Raw genomic sequence first — 15,117 nt, 5'->3', positions numbered from 1 at the left:
CTCCTCCTGTCTCGCCGTCTCCTTCTGGCCAAGATAACTGCGACTCCTCAACATCCAGGGGCAAGTCCTGCCCCAGGGCAGATGCCTCGGGGGGCCCGGGGTCACACCTCTTGACCCGCTGCCCATTTCAGCTGCAGGGGACATTCTGGGTTTCTCGCCGACAGTGCCCCACCTTCAGCGCCCACCAAACCCTGCACCACTTCTGCCTCGGATCTTTCTCCAGTGCCCAAGCACAGCCTGAAACAGGGGGTCAACACCCCCGGGGGCCACACTCAGTCAGTGGGAGACAGGCCTGTTGATAAGAGCACCCACCTCCCACCTTCAGAGGGCGGGGCAGTGAGGTGCTCTTGTTAGGTGAACCTGGGTATGGTGCCAGGCTCTGCCTTTTGCTGGCTGTGTGACTTCAAGCAAATGGCTTCACCTCTCTGTGCCTCTGTTTCCCTATCTCTAAATGGGCTAATGGTACCTGGAATAGGATTTGGGGGAAGGTTGAATGAGAGCAGGCATGGAGCCCCCAGATGAGAAGCAAAGTAGTTCTCAGTCAATGGTACCTGGAGATTAAGGAAGTTAACTTTCTCAAGCACCCACCAGGTGCCAGGGCAGTCATCTTCTGAACACCTGCCAGTTGCAGGGAACATTAGCACGATTTTCTTATTTAATTCCCCCAACAAGCCCTGGAGGTATGTTTTATCTCTCCACTGTTGCAGATAAAACAAACAAACAAACAAACAAAAACTTCTGAGGTTAAGAGAGGTTAAGTAACTTGCCTAAGGTCACCCAGCTAGGAACTTGTTAGAACTTTAACAACCCAGCCGTGTCTGCCTTCCAAGGGGGCTCTTCCTGCTCTGCACGCTGCCACCAAGTGCTGGTCCCACTTCACTAAAATAATAATGGTTACTAAAATCATAGCAACAGTATAATTCACATTTATTTAGCATCATGCATTATCTTATTGACTCCTCCAAACAACTCTGTGAGAAAGGTACTTTTGTCGTCCCCATTGTGTTTAGTGAGGAATTATAAACGCAGGGAGGCTGAGTGATCTGCCGAAGTCACACAGCCAGCACGTGGCAGCTACCTAACCCCAGGCAGGCTGGCTCCAGAGCCTGTCCACTCATAAAACCTCGAAGTGGGGTATCTTGACTTCTGGAGGTTTAAAATCCACCTCTCAGTGCTGAGCGTGTTTCAAAGGACTGTGGCTCGAAGCCCCAGCGAGCAGGGCCGAGCAGGAGGCCATGGATCTGAGACGCTTTCTCAAATCAGTGCCACTTGTCTGGGTGGAGACGGGCCGGGCAGCTCTGGGCCGAGGATGCCGGGAGGGAGGGGACGGTGCTGAGCCTCGGACTGCCGGCCCCGCCCCGCGGCCCCCTGCTCAGAGGCGGCCTCAACAACACCCCCTAAAGGCTCTACTTCCCCCACAGGGGGGCTGTTGAGACCGAAGGAGCCAGAGCCCAGCTCCAACCCTGAGATACCATGAAGTAAACAAATAGGAAAACACAGCAGGCTAGCCACAGGCTGCCCAGGGCCTGTGCCTGCCTGCTGTGTCCCCAGGCTCCTTTCCCCTGCCCTGCATCTCCCCCACAAGCACCGGACAAGCACAGGGCATGAGGAAAAGACCGGCAGAAACCCAGCCTGCTCCCCGCAGGAGGCAGGAAACGGCCAGGACCCTGGCGGGGCTGGGGCTCAGTCAAGCTTCAGGCCCAGGAAAACGCCTGCTCCCTGGTAGGCACCACACAGGGCCTTGGGGTGGGGAGGGACACAGGATGGAGGGTGACTGATGCAGAAAGAGGCGGAGAGTGTCTTTTCCCCACGGGGACAGACGCCAAATGACCAGTTGCTGGGAAGGAGCGGGGAGGAGTCCGTGCCCTAAAAAGAAAATCCACCCTGATTCTCTCCATCTTTAACCCTATAAAGGTCTGCGCAGCTGCCCCATGCGTTAGCATGTTGAAAGGGCGCCCACTCTGCCTCCTAAAATTATCACCGCCCCTTCGGAATAAATGTCTGGACCATTTTCTTCAGGGAAAAAAGAAATGGTTTCATAACGAGGTCCCAGAGGACTCGGGGCTTGCTCGGGGCTCTGCGCAGACGGGCATCCATTCATCCGTCCCACAGCTGGCGATGGGCCACCTCGCGCAAGCACAGACAAGGACACCGAGGGACTCACAGGCACGCGGGCGGCTGACCGACCGTGAGGGTGGCCGAGGTCAGAGCGCAGGCAACACGGAGAGCGGCAGCTGAGAGTCCAGAGGAAGGAGAGGGCCCGGGGCCAGGGCTGCAGGGAGGTGGATACGGGAGTGTTGAAGGTGCAGCCCTCCTGGGGGCGGGGGCGAGGGCGGGGTCTGTAACACACACAGCACCCAGAGGCCTCTGCGGCCAAAGGCAAGGGAGGGAAACAGGCTATCCAGACAGACAAGGGCTCCTGATAGGAGGCCTCGGATGCGGGGCAAGAAGCGCAGAGCGCACCGAGGCTCCTGCCAGGGCAAAGGCTGGAAGAGAGTGAGATTTAGGAACTATAATGTGATACCAGGACGCAGAGTGGGCCGGAAGAGGGCAAGATGGGAGGTGAAACAGCCCCCGCCCCCACCCCAGGGCTGAGGCTGCCCCGATAATCAAGGGAGGATGGAAAAGGCTGGAGAAAGAGCCCCTGGTACCGGTGGGGTCGGGGGTGGGGGTGGGGAGGGGTTAAACTGAGCGTGGACAGGGGACAAGAGCATGGGTCCTGGACTCAGCCGGACCCAGGTCAGCATTCGCCTCCGCCTCTACAGCTGTGTGACCTCGGGCCTCGGTTTCCCAGTCTGTAAAGTGGGCGGATACCACGGCGCCCGTTTCACAGGGCTGGGGGGATGGGACACGGAGACACAGGAGTGAGGGCAGAGCTGGGGACGCGCACCGGGGAGCCGGCTGCCCTCCTGCTCCGAAACGCGGGGCTTCTCCAGACGCACGGGGGACCCTCCACTGTACCTCCTCTACTGCTCCTCCCCAGCAGACACCCCATCACTCATGGACTCGGCCACCCCTCGCTACTCAGACGGAAGGCGCAGCTAAACAGTGGGGTGAAGCTGAGGGTGACACAAGGACAGCGGTAACAGCACAGCCCCAGGGCTGAGCATCTGTGCCAGGCAGTCAACACATATGCCGTTAGATGGTCACGGGGGCCACATGAGGTGGGATTTCCAAAGTAGACGCTGAGGCTCAGACTGGCTAAGGAGACGTCAAGGTCACACAGTGAAGACGTAGCAGAGCTGGGGTCGGACTCACCAAAGCCCAGCCCTTGACCCTCCCCCTCCCCCTCCCCCTCCAGGAGGGTCTGGGAGGAAGAATCAAGGGCGGGGAGCTCAGGCTGAGCTACAGAGAGGTGCAGCCTATGCTGATCGGGTAGGGCATCCCGAACAGAGGCAGGGGGCCCTCTCTCACCAGGAGTCCCCAGTCCTGCCATCCCCCACCCCTCCCCCCGCTGATGGGGCCAGCCCCTGTGGTGCCCCAGCGCTCACCATGTACTCCATGTTGGAGGCCGGTGGCGACACCTGGCCCCGCAGCCTGTTGTGAAGCATGAGGATCTCCTCCTTGTCCACCCTGGGGATGGCCCTCCGGACCCGGGAGTGGGGTCTGTCCTGCTGGTATTTGCTGAGCAGCTTCTCTAGGTGTGTGACATTGGGCAGGAAAAAGCCTTGGGCTCCACAGAACAGCAGCACCAGCCCCAAGGGCACAATGCCGTTCAGGACACAGCTCATGGCTCCACGCTGGCAGCAAGGGCTGGGATGACAGGGTGGCCTGGGCTCCTGAGGTGCTCGTGTGCTCTGAAAAGAAGCAGAGGGAGGCGGGAGAAGTCGGTCAGTGTCAAACCCGTGACGGCAGTGACCGGACCGGACATCATTCTCCCCACTTTGCAGATGCGGAGACTGAGGCCACAGAAGCTAAACCACCAAGGTCCCGCAGGCAGGAAGTGGTGGAGCTGGGATTCAAGCCAAGGGTCTCCAGCAAGGCAAGCTGCCTGATGCCACATGGGACATCTTGGCTCAGTCTCTCCTGGACTCAACTTCTCATGGTGCCATCTATTCTCGCTCTGAGTCAGCATTTGGACTCATTCAGGACTGCGGTGTGTCTACAGCCTGAATTAAGTTCCATCTCCTGCCCCCAAAAGAGATTGCTAAAGTCATTTCACATCACGAAAAGACGTGCCGTGAACCAACGTGAGTGGCAAACTTCCTGGTCCCTGTGAAGTAAGACTCAGTTCCCAAAGCGATTGTCAGGCATCCCCAGACCCATCACTGCATGAGGCCCCACCTATCACGGCCCTTCCACCGGGTACCACCTGTGAAACCGTCACACACTACGACACAATCTCCCAGGACCCAGCCAGGGACCCAGCCATGCACTCTGCCGATTTGCTCCTTGGAGAAAGTAGAAAGAGAAAGAGAGAGGACCTCCAAGGGGTATCTGTGTACCCGCTCTCATCCCATCCCTGCCTGGCAAACCCCCTAAACAGCCTGGCACACAGCCTCCCTCAGGCAGCTTCTGTCTGACAATGAGCTCGCTACAGGCACTGCCGGGTGTTAGTTACCCTGTTGGCTGCTCAGTTAGTGCTTCATATGGGTTATTAGTACCCAACAACTGCATCAGCAGGGCTGAGGGGATGGCGGCTGGGACTCCCGGTCCTTCAAGGCCCATCTTGGAGCTGCACTTCCCAAGGAGCATTTCTGGAACCCTAACCCTGACACGTGCCGGGCTGGGGACCGTGGCGCACGGCCTCGAAGTCCCATTGGTTGGGATTCACCCCTCTCTGAGACCCCCCGGTGCCGACTGCGGTGAATCCCTCACTTTATGACCCATCAAGGATCTTGACGATCCCTCCTTGCCTTTGGGCTACAGGCTCTTTTCCCAAATGACGCCGCTTACTAACCTTTCTTAGTTAGCGTCTTAGGAAAAGCTGCCTTAGTCTTGGAATACACTTAGTAATTTTAAAATTCCACGGCCCGAAGTTAATTTATTAGGTGAATTTCCACTGTGCCTTGTGTTCCTTCCCAGAACCCTTCCTGAGCATCTACGTGGGCCAGTCACCTCATTATGTCATTTCCAATCCTCACGACAACCCAGGAGGTCGGTCTGTTATCACTCCCATTTTACAGGTGAGGAGGCTGAGGCTTGGAGTGCCGGTCCCAAGGCCGCTGTACTGGCAAGACTCGAACCCAGGTGTGATGTCTCTGAGGGTCCGGGATTTCCCATCATGCCACCCTGGCTCCATGGGGTCACACTAAAGGTCACAAGCGTGGTCTTCCTCCTGGCTTATTGTCTGGTCCAAGAAGACAAGGCAGGGCTTGAATGAGTGCGTTCGTCCACCCTCTCGCCTCTGCTTTACTCCCAAGGAGAGTCCGTCAGTCACCCAATGACCTTTATTAGACACCTATTTTGTGCTGGGCGCTGGGACACGAAGATGAAAAGGGCACTGTCCTGGCCTCAGGGAGCTCTCAGTTGGGCGACAGGTGAGGAAACCCACAGCCCCTACCCAGCGGGACAGGCCTGACAAGACAGCGCGGGGAGCTGGTGGGAGGGGCTCCAGGGCCGCCTTGGATAGTGGGGGAGGCAGCCAAGCCTGGACGCTGACCCACCCGGAACCCCGGGTGGCCCCTCTGGTCTTCTCCTATACCAGCAACAGCTGGGTTTTCACCAGTCGCGTGGTCTGGGGCTGCAAGCTGGCAGCTGGAGGAGGACACCCTCAAGGGCGCATCTGGGGCATCCCAGGAGGCAGAGCTGGAGTGGAGGAGCTATGGGAACGCGGCAGTTCCCATCTCCAACCCTGGAAACTCTCCAGGGTCCTGACCGAGCTTACGCTTCAGATAAATATAACCGCCACCTAGGGGGAGGCCTGACTCCTTGGAGTGGGTGAGATGTGGCCTCCCTCCCGAGGAGTTCCCTTTGGGGCAGAGCCGCAGGGACCTGGGTTAGGGTGGGGGACTTCTGAGTGCTCGTTCGCCCTGTGGGGATCAAGCCAGAAACGCAGAAGCTCTCAGGGTCCCTGACGTCTCCCTGCTTAGTCACACCACCATATACGAGCATTTCCCAGCTGCAGAGGCCAGGCTGAAAAGGATGCCAAAACGCACTGACACTGGGTTAAGATTTAGGACAAAGAAGGAGCGGGATCAACATCACAGAGTGTCCACTCGGGCGTCACGGCAAAACCCGATTTGCTTTACTTTTCAGCATCCCGAGGGGCAGGGCACACCAAAAGGCATGAAACAGGAATTGCTTACATGACTCAACTAAACTGGGTTTGGTTTAAATCACCAACGGGCACAACTCAAATGACTCTCAGTAGGGGGATGGGTAAATGAATTGTGAGTCAGTGTGGGTGGAATATTATACAGCAAGTAAAAATGATGACCTGGAGCTCTGTGAGTGTTGGCATAAACAAAGCTCAAATCTGATGTTGGGCTAAAAAAGCAAGTTGTAGAATACTATGCTAATTTAACCTGACTGCCACAATTTGTACATATAAAACTTATAAGGAGTATTTTATATTTGGAAGAAAATGTAAAAAATAAAATTAAAAGTACAGCACAACAGAGGAAAAGAAAAAAGAATACTATGCTAATGGTACTATTTGTGTGCATTTTAAGGCATATAAACCATACCTTGTATAGTTTATAGATACGTATATATGTACATACATCTGTGTATATGTGTGTATTATATACACATGTATTATACGTGTATGTACATATATGTATATGGTGTGTGTGCGTGTGCACGCGCGTGCACCTGCATGTGTTTGTACGGTAAAACCAGGACTGAACAGACCAAGTTCATGGTGGTAGATGATGCCAGGGTGAGGGAAATTGAACCGGGAAGGAGAATATGAGGGAACTCATCTTTATGTCTAATATATTGTTTCTATTAAAAATCTCAGGACTTCCCTCGTGGTTCAGTGGTTAAGAATCCACCTGCCAATGCAGGGGTTTGAACGCTGGTCCGGGAAGATCCCACATGCCGTGGAGCAACTAAGCCCGTGTGTCACAACTACTGAGCCTATGAGCCACAACTACTGAAGCCCGCGCGCCTAGAGCCCGTGCTCTGCAACAAGAGAAGCCACCGCAATGAGAAGCCCGCGCACCGCAACGAAGAGTAGCCCCCGCTTGCCGCAACTAGAGAAAGCCCATGTGCAGCAACGAAGACCCAACACAGCCATAAATAAATAAATAAATAAATAAATAAATAAATAAAAATCTCAAGCAAATACGGCAAAGTGTAAGCTCCGTTCACACTGTGTGGATAGGCTGAGTTGGAGGAACTGTGATGTAGTCGCCAGGGGAGGGTGTCCTCGGGGGCCGAACCTCGGTGGTGAGTGCATACTAGCCTTTGGACTTGTCTATTTTAAAATTTTTAAAATATTAATGAATAAAACAAAGCAAAATGCCAAAGCATGAAAGGACAGTGAAACCACTGCTGGTTCCAAGTGCATTCTCCCGGCATGTTCTCCTGAACGAGGGCGACCTTATTCCAGAAGACTTGGGTCGGCTGCCTTCACTCTGAACATTCAAGGGCCTTGCTTGGTCCATGGGCCGCAGACGGGTCCTTCCCTCCAAGGTTCCGGAGACAACTGATAAAGCCTCGGCTGGAGCTTCAGAGTCGGGAGAACCATGGGGTTGGTTGGTTGGTTGGTTGGTTATGGCCACACCGCGTGGTTTGCAGGATCTTAGTTCCCCAACCAGTGATTGAACCTGGGCCCTCAGCACTCAGAGCACAGAGTCCTAACCACTGGACCACCAGGGAATTCCCAACCCTGGGGTTTAGTCAAACCTTCCCACGGGGAGAAACACAAGTGAAAAGAGGCGTTTCTCCAAGTGGCTTCTCCACCTCGAGACAGTCGCTAGCCTGGACCACACCAACGTGTCTTGGGTTGGGCCATTCGGGGCATGGTGCTGGGTGGCGCTATTGGGTCTGAAAGTGGTCTGGCCTGGCTGGAGCTCAGGGAGGGTTGGTGGGGTCCACGCTGGGGAGGGGGCAACGCCTGGACCTTGACGGCTTCTGCTAAGTTTGGGCCACAGGAGAACACTGAAGATTTAAGCAGAATTGTAACAGTAAGGGCTGGCATCTCACATCTACATTCCAGAGCACAGCACTGGGCTGGCACACAGGGAAAAAAAACAGAATCCTGGACTGAGTTGTGTGGCCTGCAAATTCCTATGTCGAAGTCCTAACCCCCAGCACCTCAGACTGTGACTGTATTTGGAGAAAGGGTCTTTAAAGAGGTGATTAAGTTAAAATGAGGTCATATGGGTGAGCCCTGCTCCAGTATGACTGGTGTCCTTATAAGAAGAAGGGATTAGGACACAGACACACACAGAGGGACGAGAGTGTGAGATACAGCAAGGAGACCGCCGTCTACACGCCAAGGAGCAAGGCCTAAAAGAAACCAGCCCCGCCGACACCTTGATCGTGGACTTCCAGACTCCAGAAGTGTGAGAAAATGAATTTGTGTTGTTTAAACCACTCAGTCTGTGGTACTTTATCCTGGCAGCCCTGGCAAACTAATACAAGCATCAGATAATAAGTGAGGAAAACTGTTCTAAGTATCCCACTGGCAGCTGTATGGAAGGGGGTAAGGGAGGAACAGAGAGGCAAATGGGGAGGCCAAGGCTGGGATCGTGGCTGGAACCTGGGCAGTGGCGATCGGCGCTGGGTCACAGCACGAGCCCACCAGCCGAGGCGACTTCGCCGGGGCCACGCCAGCCCCCCTTGGCCTTCAGCCCCTTGGCATTCAGCTTCCACTGCCGAAACAGCTCGATCAGAACTTAGGGAAAAAGCACTTCAGCCCCCTTTCCATCTACAATTTAAAAGAAACAGACTCACAGACATAGAGAATAGACTAGTGGTTGCCAAGGGGGAGAGGGGATGGGGGGGATGGAGTGGGAGTTTGGGGTTAGCAGATGCAAACTATTATAGAGAATGGATAAACAACAAGGTCCTACTGTATAGCACAGGGAACTACATTCAATATCCTGGGATAAGCCATAATGGAAAAGAATATGAAAAAGAATATATATTTGTATAACTGAGTCACTTTGCTGTACAGCAGAAATTAACACAACATTATAAACCAACTATACTTCAATAAAAAAAAAAAAAAAGTTTTCCCAATGAGACACACACACCCTGCCCACCACCACCTGGGGCTTTCCAATGACCCGTACAGGCCCCCACCAGGGAGGCCGGCGGGGCTTACACGGAGGGAGACCCACCGCACGCCCGTTGCTGCATTTCTCACTTCACCCTCCTGATGATTCAGAGGTTTGGGCTCTATTGCTCCCATTTTACAGATGAAGAGACTGAGGCCCCTGGAGTGTCAGAAACCTGCCCAGGGTCACACAACTGCAAGCAGAAAACCTGGGGCTGGAACGCAGCTCCGTCTGACCTCCAAGCCCCTTTCTCAATGCCACCGTGCCTTCCCGAGGGGTGGGCTTCCTTGGGGATTTCCCGTCACCACCCACACAGGGGAGGGCCGCCCACAAACAACCCAGCACTCACTGCGACCCTCCCTGCCCTTCTCTGCTTCCTGCGTGGAGAGTGGGGCTCAGTGGAGACAGGCACCGTGCCCCACCCCAGGTCAGAGAGTGACTCTGTCAAGAAGGCATCCATTTGTCGCCCCCAGGGGAATGAAACCTTTACATCATGGTGACATTTCACCAAGATACTTCCCGTCATGGGGCTTGGCACCCACCCAGTCTCTATCTGCTGACGCACCTTTGACTAAAATACGATGCCCGCACCGACGGACCCTCTCTGCCGGGCACCCTCCAGCCCTCCTAACGTCCCCGAGGGGCTCACACTTCAGCGGGTCGACCCGAGCTCCCTTCGGTTCCTGGAGACGGAGGCCCACACTCTCCAGCTCTGCACTTTTGTCCCCGGTTTCTCCTAGGGTTGCCAAACGCAAGCTTCATTTCCAGAGAAGCCCTTCTCCACTCTCTGTCCCTGGCCTCCTACCCAAAGCCTGAAACACCCGCGTGGACGGCCGTACAATTCACAGAAACGCTGTCTGGGAGACGTCGTCTCCTTGGCCCCAGTTGCAAAACCCAGCCTGGGAGACCACAAACAAGATAACGGCACCAGGGTCCCAGAAGCACATACCGGGGGTGGGGGGGGGGCAGGGACCAAGAAAGCTTTCAAGCCCCACGGTCAACGGCCAGACCCAACCTGGGGTCAGATTCCTGCAGCACGACCTCAGCTTTCAGGTGCAGTTGGACTCTGGCTGTTTCCTACCCCATTTTCTGGAAAACAAAACTGAGCCCGGGAGACGTTACGTGGTTATCTGTGAGGTTGCGGGGCTGGTTTGAGGTGGAACCAAGGCTTGAAATCCAGCTTTCTGGACGCGTGGGAACTCTGAGCACGTGACTGCTGCAACGTCGGCTCTGCCGTCACCCCTCCACCCCGGCCAAGGCTCCGGGGACATTTAGGGCATCCACAGCCCCGCGTGTCCCCAATCTAGCCGGGGGTCTCCTCGAGGGCCAGCTCCTGGGGGGATGCAGCCGCCAAATTCAACTCTCAGGAATGAGAGAAAGAAAGAGAACGTGGTTGAAGTTCGATGTCATCCCGCCTGGGCTGCCTTCGCCCGTGTTTAGGAAAGCCTGCCAGAAAGATGACTCTTAGGACAGAGCCTGCCAGCCGTCAGCCCCAAGGCCGGGCCAAGCTCTCTGCTTTTGCACATGCTGTTCTCGCGGCTCACCCCATGACCCCAGCCTGCCCCGCCCCCGCCCGGGTCCCGCTGATGAATGAAGTCCGGTTCGTGGGTTAAGAGTCAACTGCAGGGTCGCTGCTTAATCATGGCCCCAGACCTGTCCGCCTTGTTCACCGGTGAACCGCCAATGCCTGACCTCGTTGGGACGAGGAGATCCGTACATTCACTCCGTAAATATTTACTGAACACCGCTGGCGCCTCTGGGGGTGAACAAGACTGACAGGTCTGCAGGTGTGATTCAGCTCCAGGAGGCTTCCAGAACGCAACGACCCTTCGGCTGAGTCTTCACTGCTCAGCAGGGATGGATCAGCCTGCAGGGGAGGGGGCAGGCTGGGGTCAAGGGTCGAGCCGTGGTACGAGGAATGACGGAGATGAGGAACACGAGTGTTACGGTATTACAGGGTTCGCTACGTGGTCTATGGCTAATAGTACTGGCTATGACAATAGTGATGGTGATGTTAAATGCTCCACAGATGCATTGTTTGGAGGGATTTGGGGAAGGCTGGAACTAATGACGGGGAACACAGTGAAGAAGGCTATTCTCTCTTCACCACATTATTTCAAAGCCCCACCTCTGCCTTGAGACAAAATCTAATTTTTAAAAATCCAATAAATGTCTAATGCTTGTCGGGGGTGGGGGGAAGCCCACCCCTAAACTTGAGACATGCTTCAGCTCACTGCATGCCTGGGGCCTTGGACACTTTTTCCCAGCTTTCCGGGGAAGTGGGTTCCGAGACGTCACAGACCGGGTCTGCGGCGTGAATGTGACCGACTGGCCGGGAGCCGGATTCACAGTGGTGACAGTCAGCCGGTTCAGAGGCCAGTGCGGTTGCAGCGCTGGGTCTCCTTCCAGGGCTCAGCTCAGCTGAGTTCACCGGCCGTGGGTGTCGAGGCCTCAGGAACCTGCCTCCTGTCTGCTCACACTTGCTGCCTTGCCAGCTAAGACTGGCTGCTTCTTGACGGCTGGAACCATTGCTGTGCTGGTAAATGTTTAACAACTGAGGCTCGAAAAACCCCAAAATACCCACCCTGATCTGTAGTGTCTGCCAATTCCCTTGGTGTAAATATTCCCACCACAGCAATTTGAAGCCACCAACGTGGGGTCACTGAGCATGGAGTTTCTGGAAAGAGCCTCACGATCACACAGAATGATGTCGTTTTTCCATCACATGCACAGAATAGACATCAGCCACCCCAAGAGCAGAGAGAATAGTAAAGCGAGGTAAAAAAATAGGATGCGCTAAGTTTTGAGTACTTACTACCTTTGTTTTAAATAAGACTTATTTCACTGTAAGTTTCTATAACATTTAATGTTGGTGGTGTTCACAGGGAGTTATACTCAACATTCTGTAATAACCTATAAGGGAAAAGTATCTAAAAATACGGGTATTTATACATATATATGTGTATAGAACTGAATCACTGTGCTGTACACCAGAAACTTACATGACATTGTACATCAACGATACTTCAATTAAAAAAAAAAAATGATGGCTGGGTTGAACTTTTCGGAAACTTAACCACAACTTTTCTGAATACTTAACCATGGGCTCTCACAAGCCGGGACAAGCCGGGACAAGCCGGCATGACCCAGTCGGCCAGTTCCAGCACAGCACTGGCCGACTGGGTCTCATTCAACTTGAATCCTCAGCGCGTATTAACTGCCCAGCAAACACTTATCCCCAATAACCCAGCCAACACTTGATGAGTGAGGGCGAAGCGGCAGACATCGTTCTGGGTCCTCTACTCCCAGAATCTCGTATTTCATCCTCTGCACAGACTGATGGGGTCACTGCAATTATGATCCCTATTTTACAGATGAGAGAACTGAGGCTCAACACAGACAAGCCGCTTGCTCACGGTCATACAGAGTGCCTGCGGACGATGCAGAGGAGCCTGCCACCCTCTGACCGCCTGCCCATCCTGCTCTCCAAAACGTCAGGGCAGTTCTGACCTGTGCCCTGACGTCAGCCGGACTCAGCGAGAGACCCCGAGGCTAAGCCCCAAGCCCGGGGTACCCCAGGCTCCGCTCTTCTTCAGAAGCACAAAGGAGAACTCAAAACGTGAGCGAGGCCAACGGCAGAGCAGAGTCAGACCCACAAACCACCCAGAAATTCCAGGAATGAAGTGGTGGCTGGGAGGAGGGGCGCGGGACACCCCAGGCTGTCTCAGGCAGATCCCAGGACTGGGTAAGTACCAGACACCCCAGGGGTGGGGATCTCCCTCCTCCATTGGAGCCAGTTTTCCTTAAACCCTTCTCAACAGAATTAGGGCAGGACAATGGAGGAAACAGGCCTGTTCCTTCCCTTGCCAGCTGCTCTGCCCTCAACCCCACAAAGATGGACACTAGGCTTAACAAAAATGCCCCCAGCCCCCCACTGCAGGCACTTTCTTTCCTCCTGTCCCCTCAGCCAAAGATACGTCCTTACAGGATACACAGGGCAATATCTCAGGATGCTTAATTGAACAAATACAATATACAAAACCCATTCGGTTTTTTAAATACTATGCTAAGAATATACACAGAAAGAGAACACTCGCTCAACAAACATTTACTTAATCTACTCTGTGCGGGGGGAAAAAAAAAAAGAACTAAAACCAGGTTTGTTCAGTGCAAGCCAAGATAATATATAAGAGAAGCCACTTTAAAGTGACTGGATAATAAATTAATATGTTCTTAAAATACCCAGTACATAACTCCTGGGGCCCCTTTCTCCCTTCTTGCAGATGTGTGGATGTTTCCTTGGAAACAACGCTCCCAGCGAAGCTTTAGATAAATGGCAAGAAACCTCCACCTCCAAAGGACAAGAAATCAAGGACTCCCAGGAGGCAGCGTGGATAAGCGTGGACACTGGGTCAACCCTGGTTGGAATCCTGACTCCACATCATTGAGCTGGGTGCTGCCCAGAGGGTCCCTCAACTTCGTGGAGTCTCCAATTCCTCATGGGCAAAACAAAGCCCTGAATTTCTCCCAGGGCTGGGGGAGGATTTGCAGATTACGGAGACAGTGGTTCTAAAGAGCCCAGCAGCAGAGTCCCAGGATTTACCGGTGTTTAATGACTGTTTCTTTCCCTCCTCCTCCTGGGTGAATTCGGGCATCCCAGATCATCTCTGCTCCAGGCTACGAGGCTGACAGCATCTGGACCAGCCTCCCACCTGAAATGCATGATTCACTGGTATTGGGTGGTACCTGCAAGGATGAGTCACAGCCTTGAACCAAGCTCAAGAATTCTATAGCAGCAGGCTATGGAATCTTCACACTGCTTCACAGATGAATATCCCCAGGGCAAACCCTCAGGTGGCCACGGAGTGCTTGGGATAGGCCAGTGAACAAGACTCTGTCCCCGGGAATCGGGGGGCGGGGAGGGAGGGAACGTCGCAGCAAATAGACGATACAGAGGCTGGAGGAAGACAGCCCTGGGATGTGGGATGGTGAGGTTGGGCAGAGGGAAGGGCAGGAATCACTCTGGCTGGGGTGAGCTCCAGGCAGCAGGAACCGCAAGGACAAAGGCTCAGAGATGGTCACCATCTTGGCCTGACCAACGAGGGGTGCAAAGCCAGTGTGGCCGGGGAGAAATGGCGTCACAGAGGCAAGCAGGGCCAAGCAGCCAGGGGCCTTGAGGGCCATGACAAGGATTTTATTCTAAACACAAAGAGGGGGAACTTCCCTGGTGGTCCAGTGGTTCGGACTCTGCGCTTCCACTGCAGGGGGTGCGGGTTTGATCCCTGGCTGGGGAACTAAGATCCCGCATGCCATGCGGCATGGCCATAAAATAAAAACAATAAAAATTTTTAAAAATAATTGCAAAGAGGGGTGTGTGTGTGTGTGTCTGTGTGTGTATGCGCGTGTCGGGTGCAGGGCAGATGAAGCCAATGGTGACAGGGTCTGATTTATGCTTTGAGAGCCTGGCAGAGGTAGCATTGCAGACGAAGCTCACAGACATAACACTGAACCAAAGAAGCCAGACTCCAGTGATGAAACAAACATGCACGGTTCATTTATGTAAAGTTCAAAACCAGGCAAAACCAACCTATACCATCAGAAGTCCGGAAATGGTTACCCTCGGAGGTGGGGCTATGGGAGGGTTCCTGGGGGATGGTCAGGCTCTGTAGCTCTGGGGCCGTAGCACGGGCATGAGCACTTGGAGAAAATTCATCCCCCAACGCACGAATGCATGTGCATTCTTCTCTAGCATGCTGAACTTTAATAAAAAGTTTAAGAGAAATTTAAAGAAGTTCTGGCTTCTGTTGGAAGAACGGCTCCAGAGAAGCTGGAGAACAGATTATGCAAGAGAAAATCCTCCAGGGCTCTCCCCAGGAGGCTCAGCCAGGAAACAAGTCCGGGGCCTGGTCTCCTACAGCCCTTCAAAGTGAACTTGAAGGTGCTG

At 54.1% G+C, this 15,117-nt stretch overlaps 1 protein-coding gene across 2 annotated transcripts in view; it reads right to left on the bottom strand.

Moving 5' to 3' along the window:
* The window catches only part of CRISPLD2 (cysteine rich secretory protein LCCL domain containing 2), an 85,046-nt gene that overhangs the window by 45,009 nt on the left and 24,920 nt on the right, over positions 1–15,117 (bottom strand). For both annotated transcript variants that reach the window (XM_036834074.1, XM_036834073.1), the window contains exon 2: positions 3,492–3,797. In XM_036834074.1, the coding sequence (XP_036689969.1) occupies positions 3,492–3,731 (240 nt within the window). In that variant the 5' untranslated portion in view covers positions 3,732–3,797. The remainder of the gene's footprint in view (positions 1–3,491; positions 3,798–15,117) is intronic.

This window comes from Balaenoptera musculus, chromosome 19, assembly GCF_009873245.2.
Source record: "Balaenoptera musculus isolate JJ_BM4_2016_0621 chromosome 19, mBalMus1.pri.v3, whole genome shotgun sequence".
Taxonomy (NCBI): Eukaryota; Metazoa; Chordata; class Mammalia; order Artiodactyla; family Balaenopteridae; genus Balaenoptera; species Balaenoptera musculus.
Note: the sequence above shows the minus strand (reverse complement) of the source record. Positions and strands in the feature narration are given on the sequence as shown.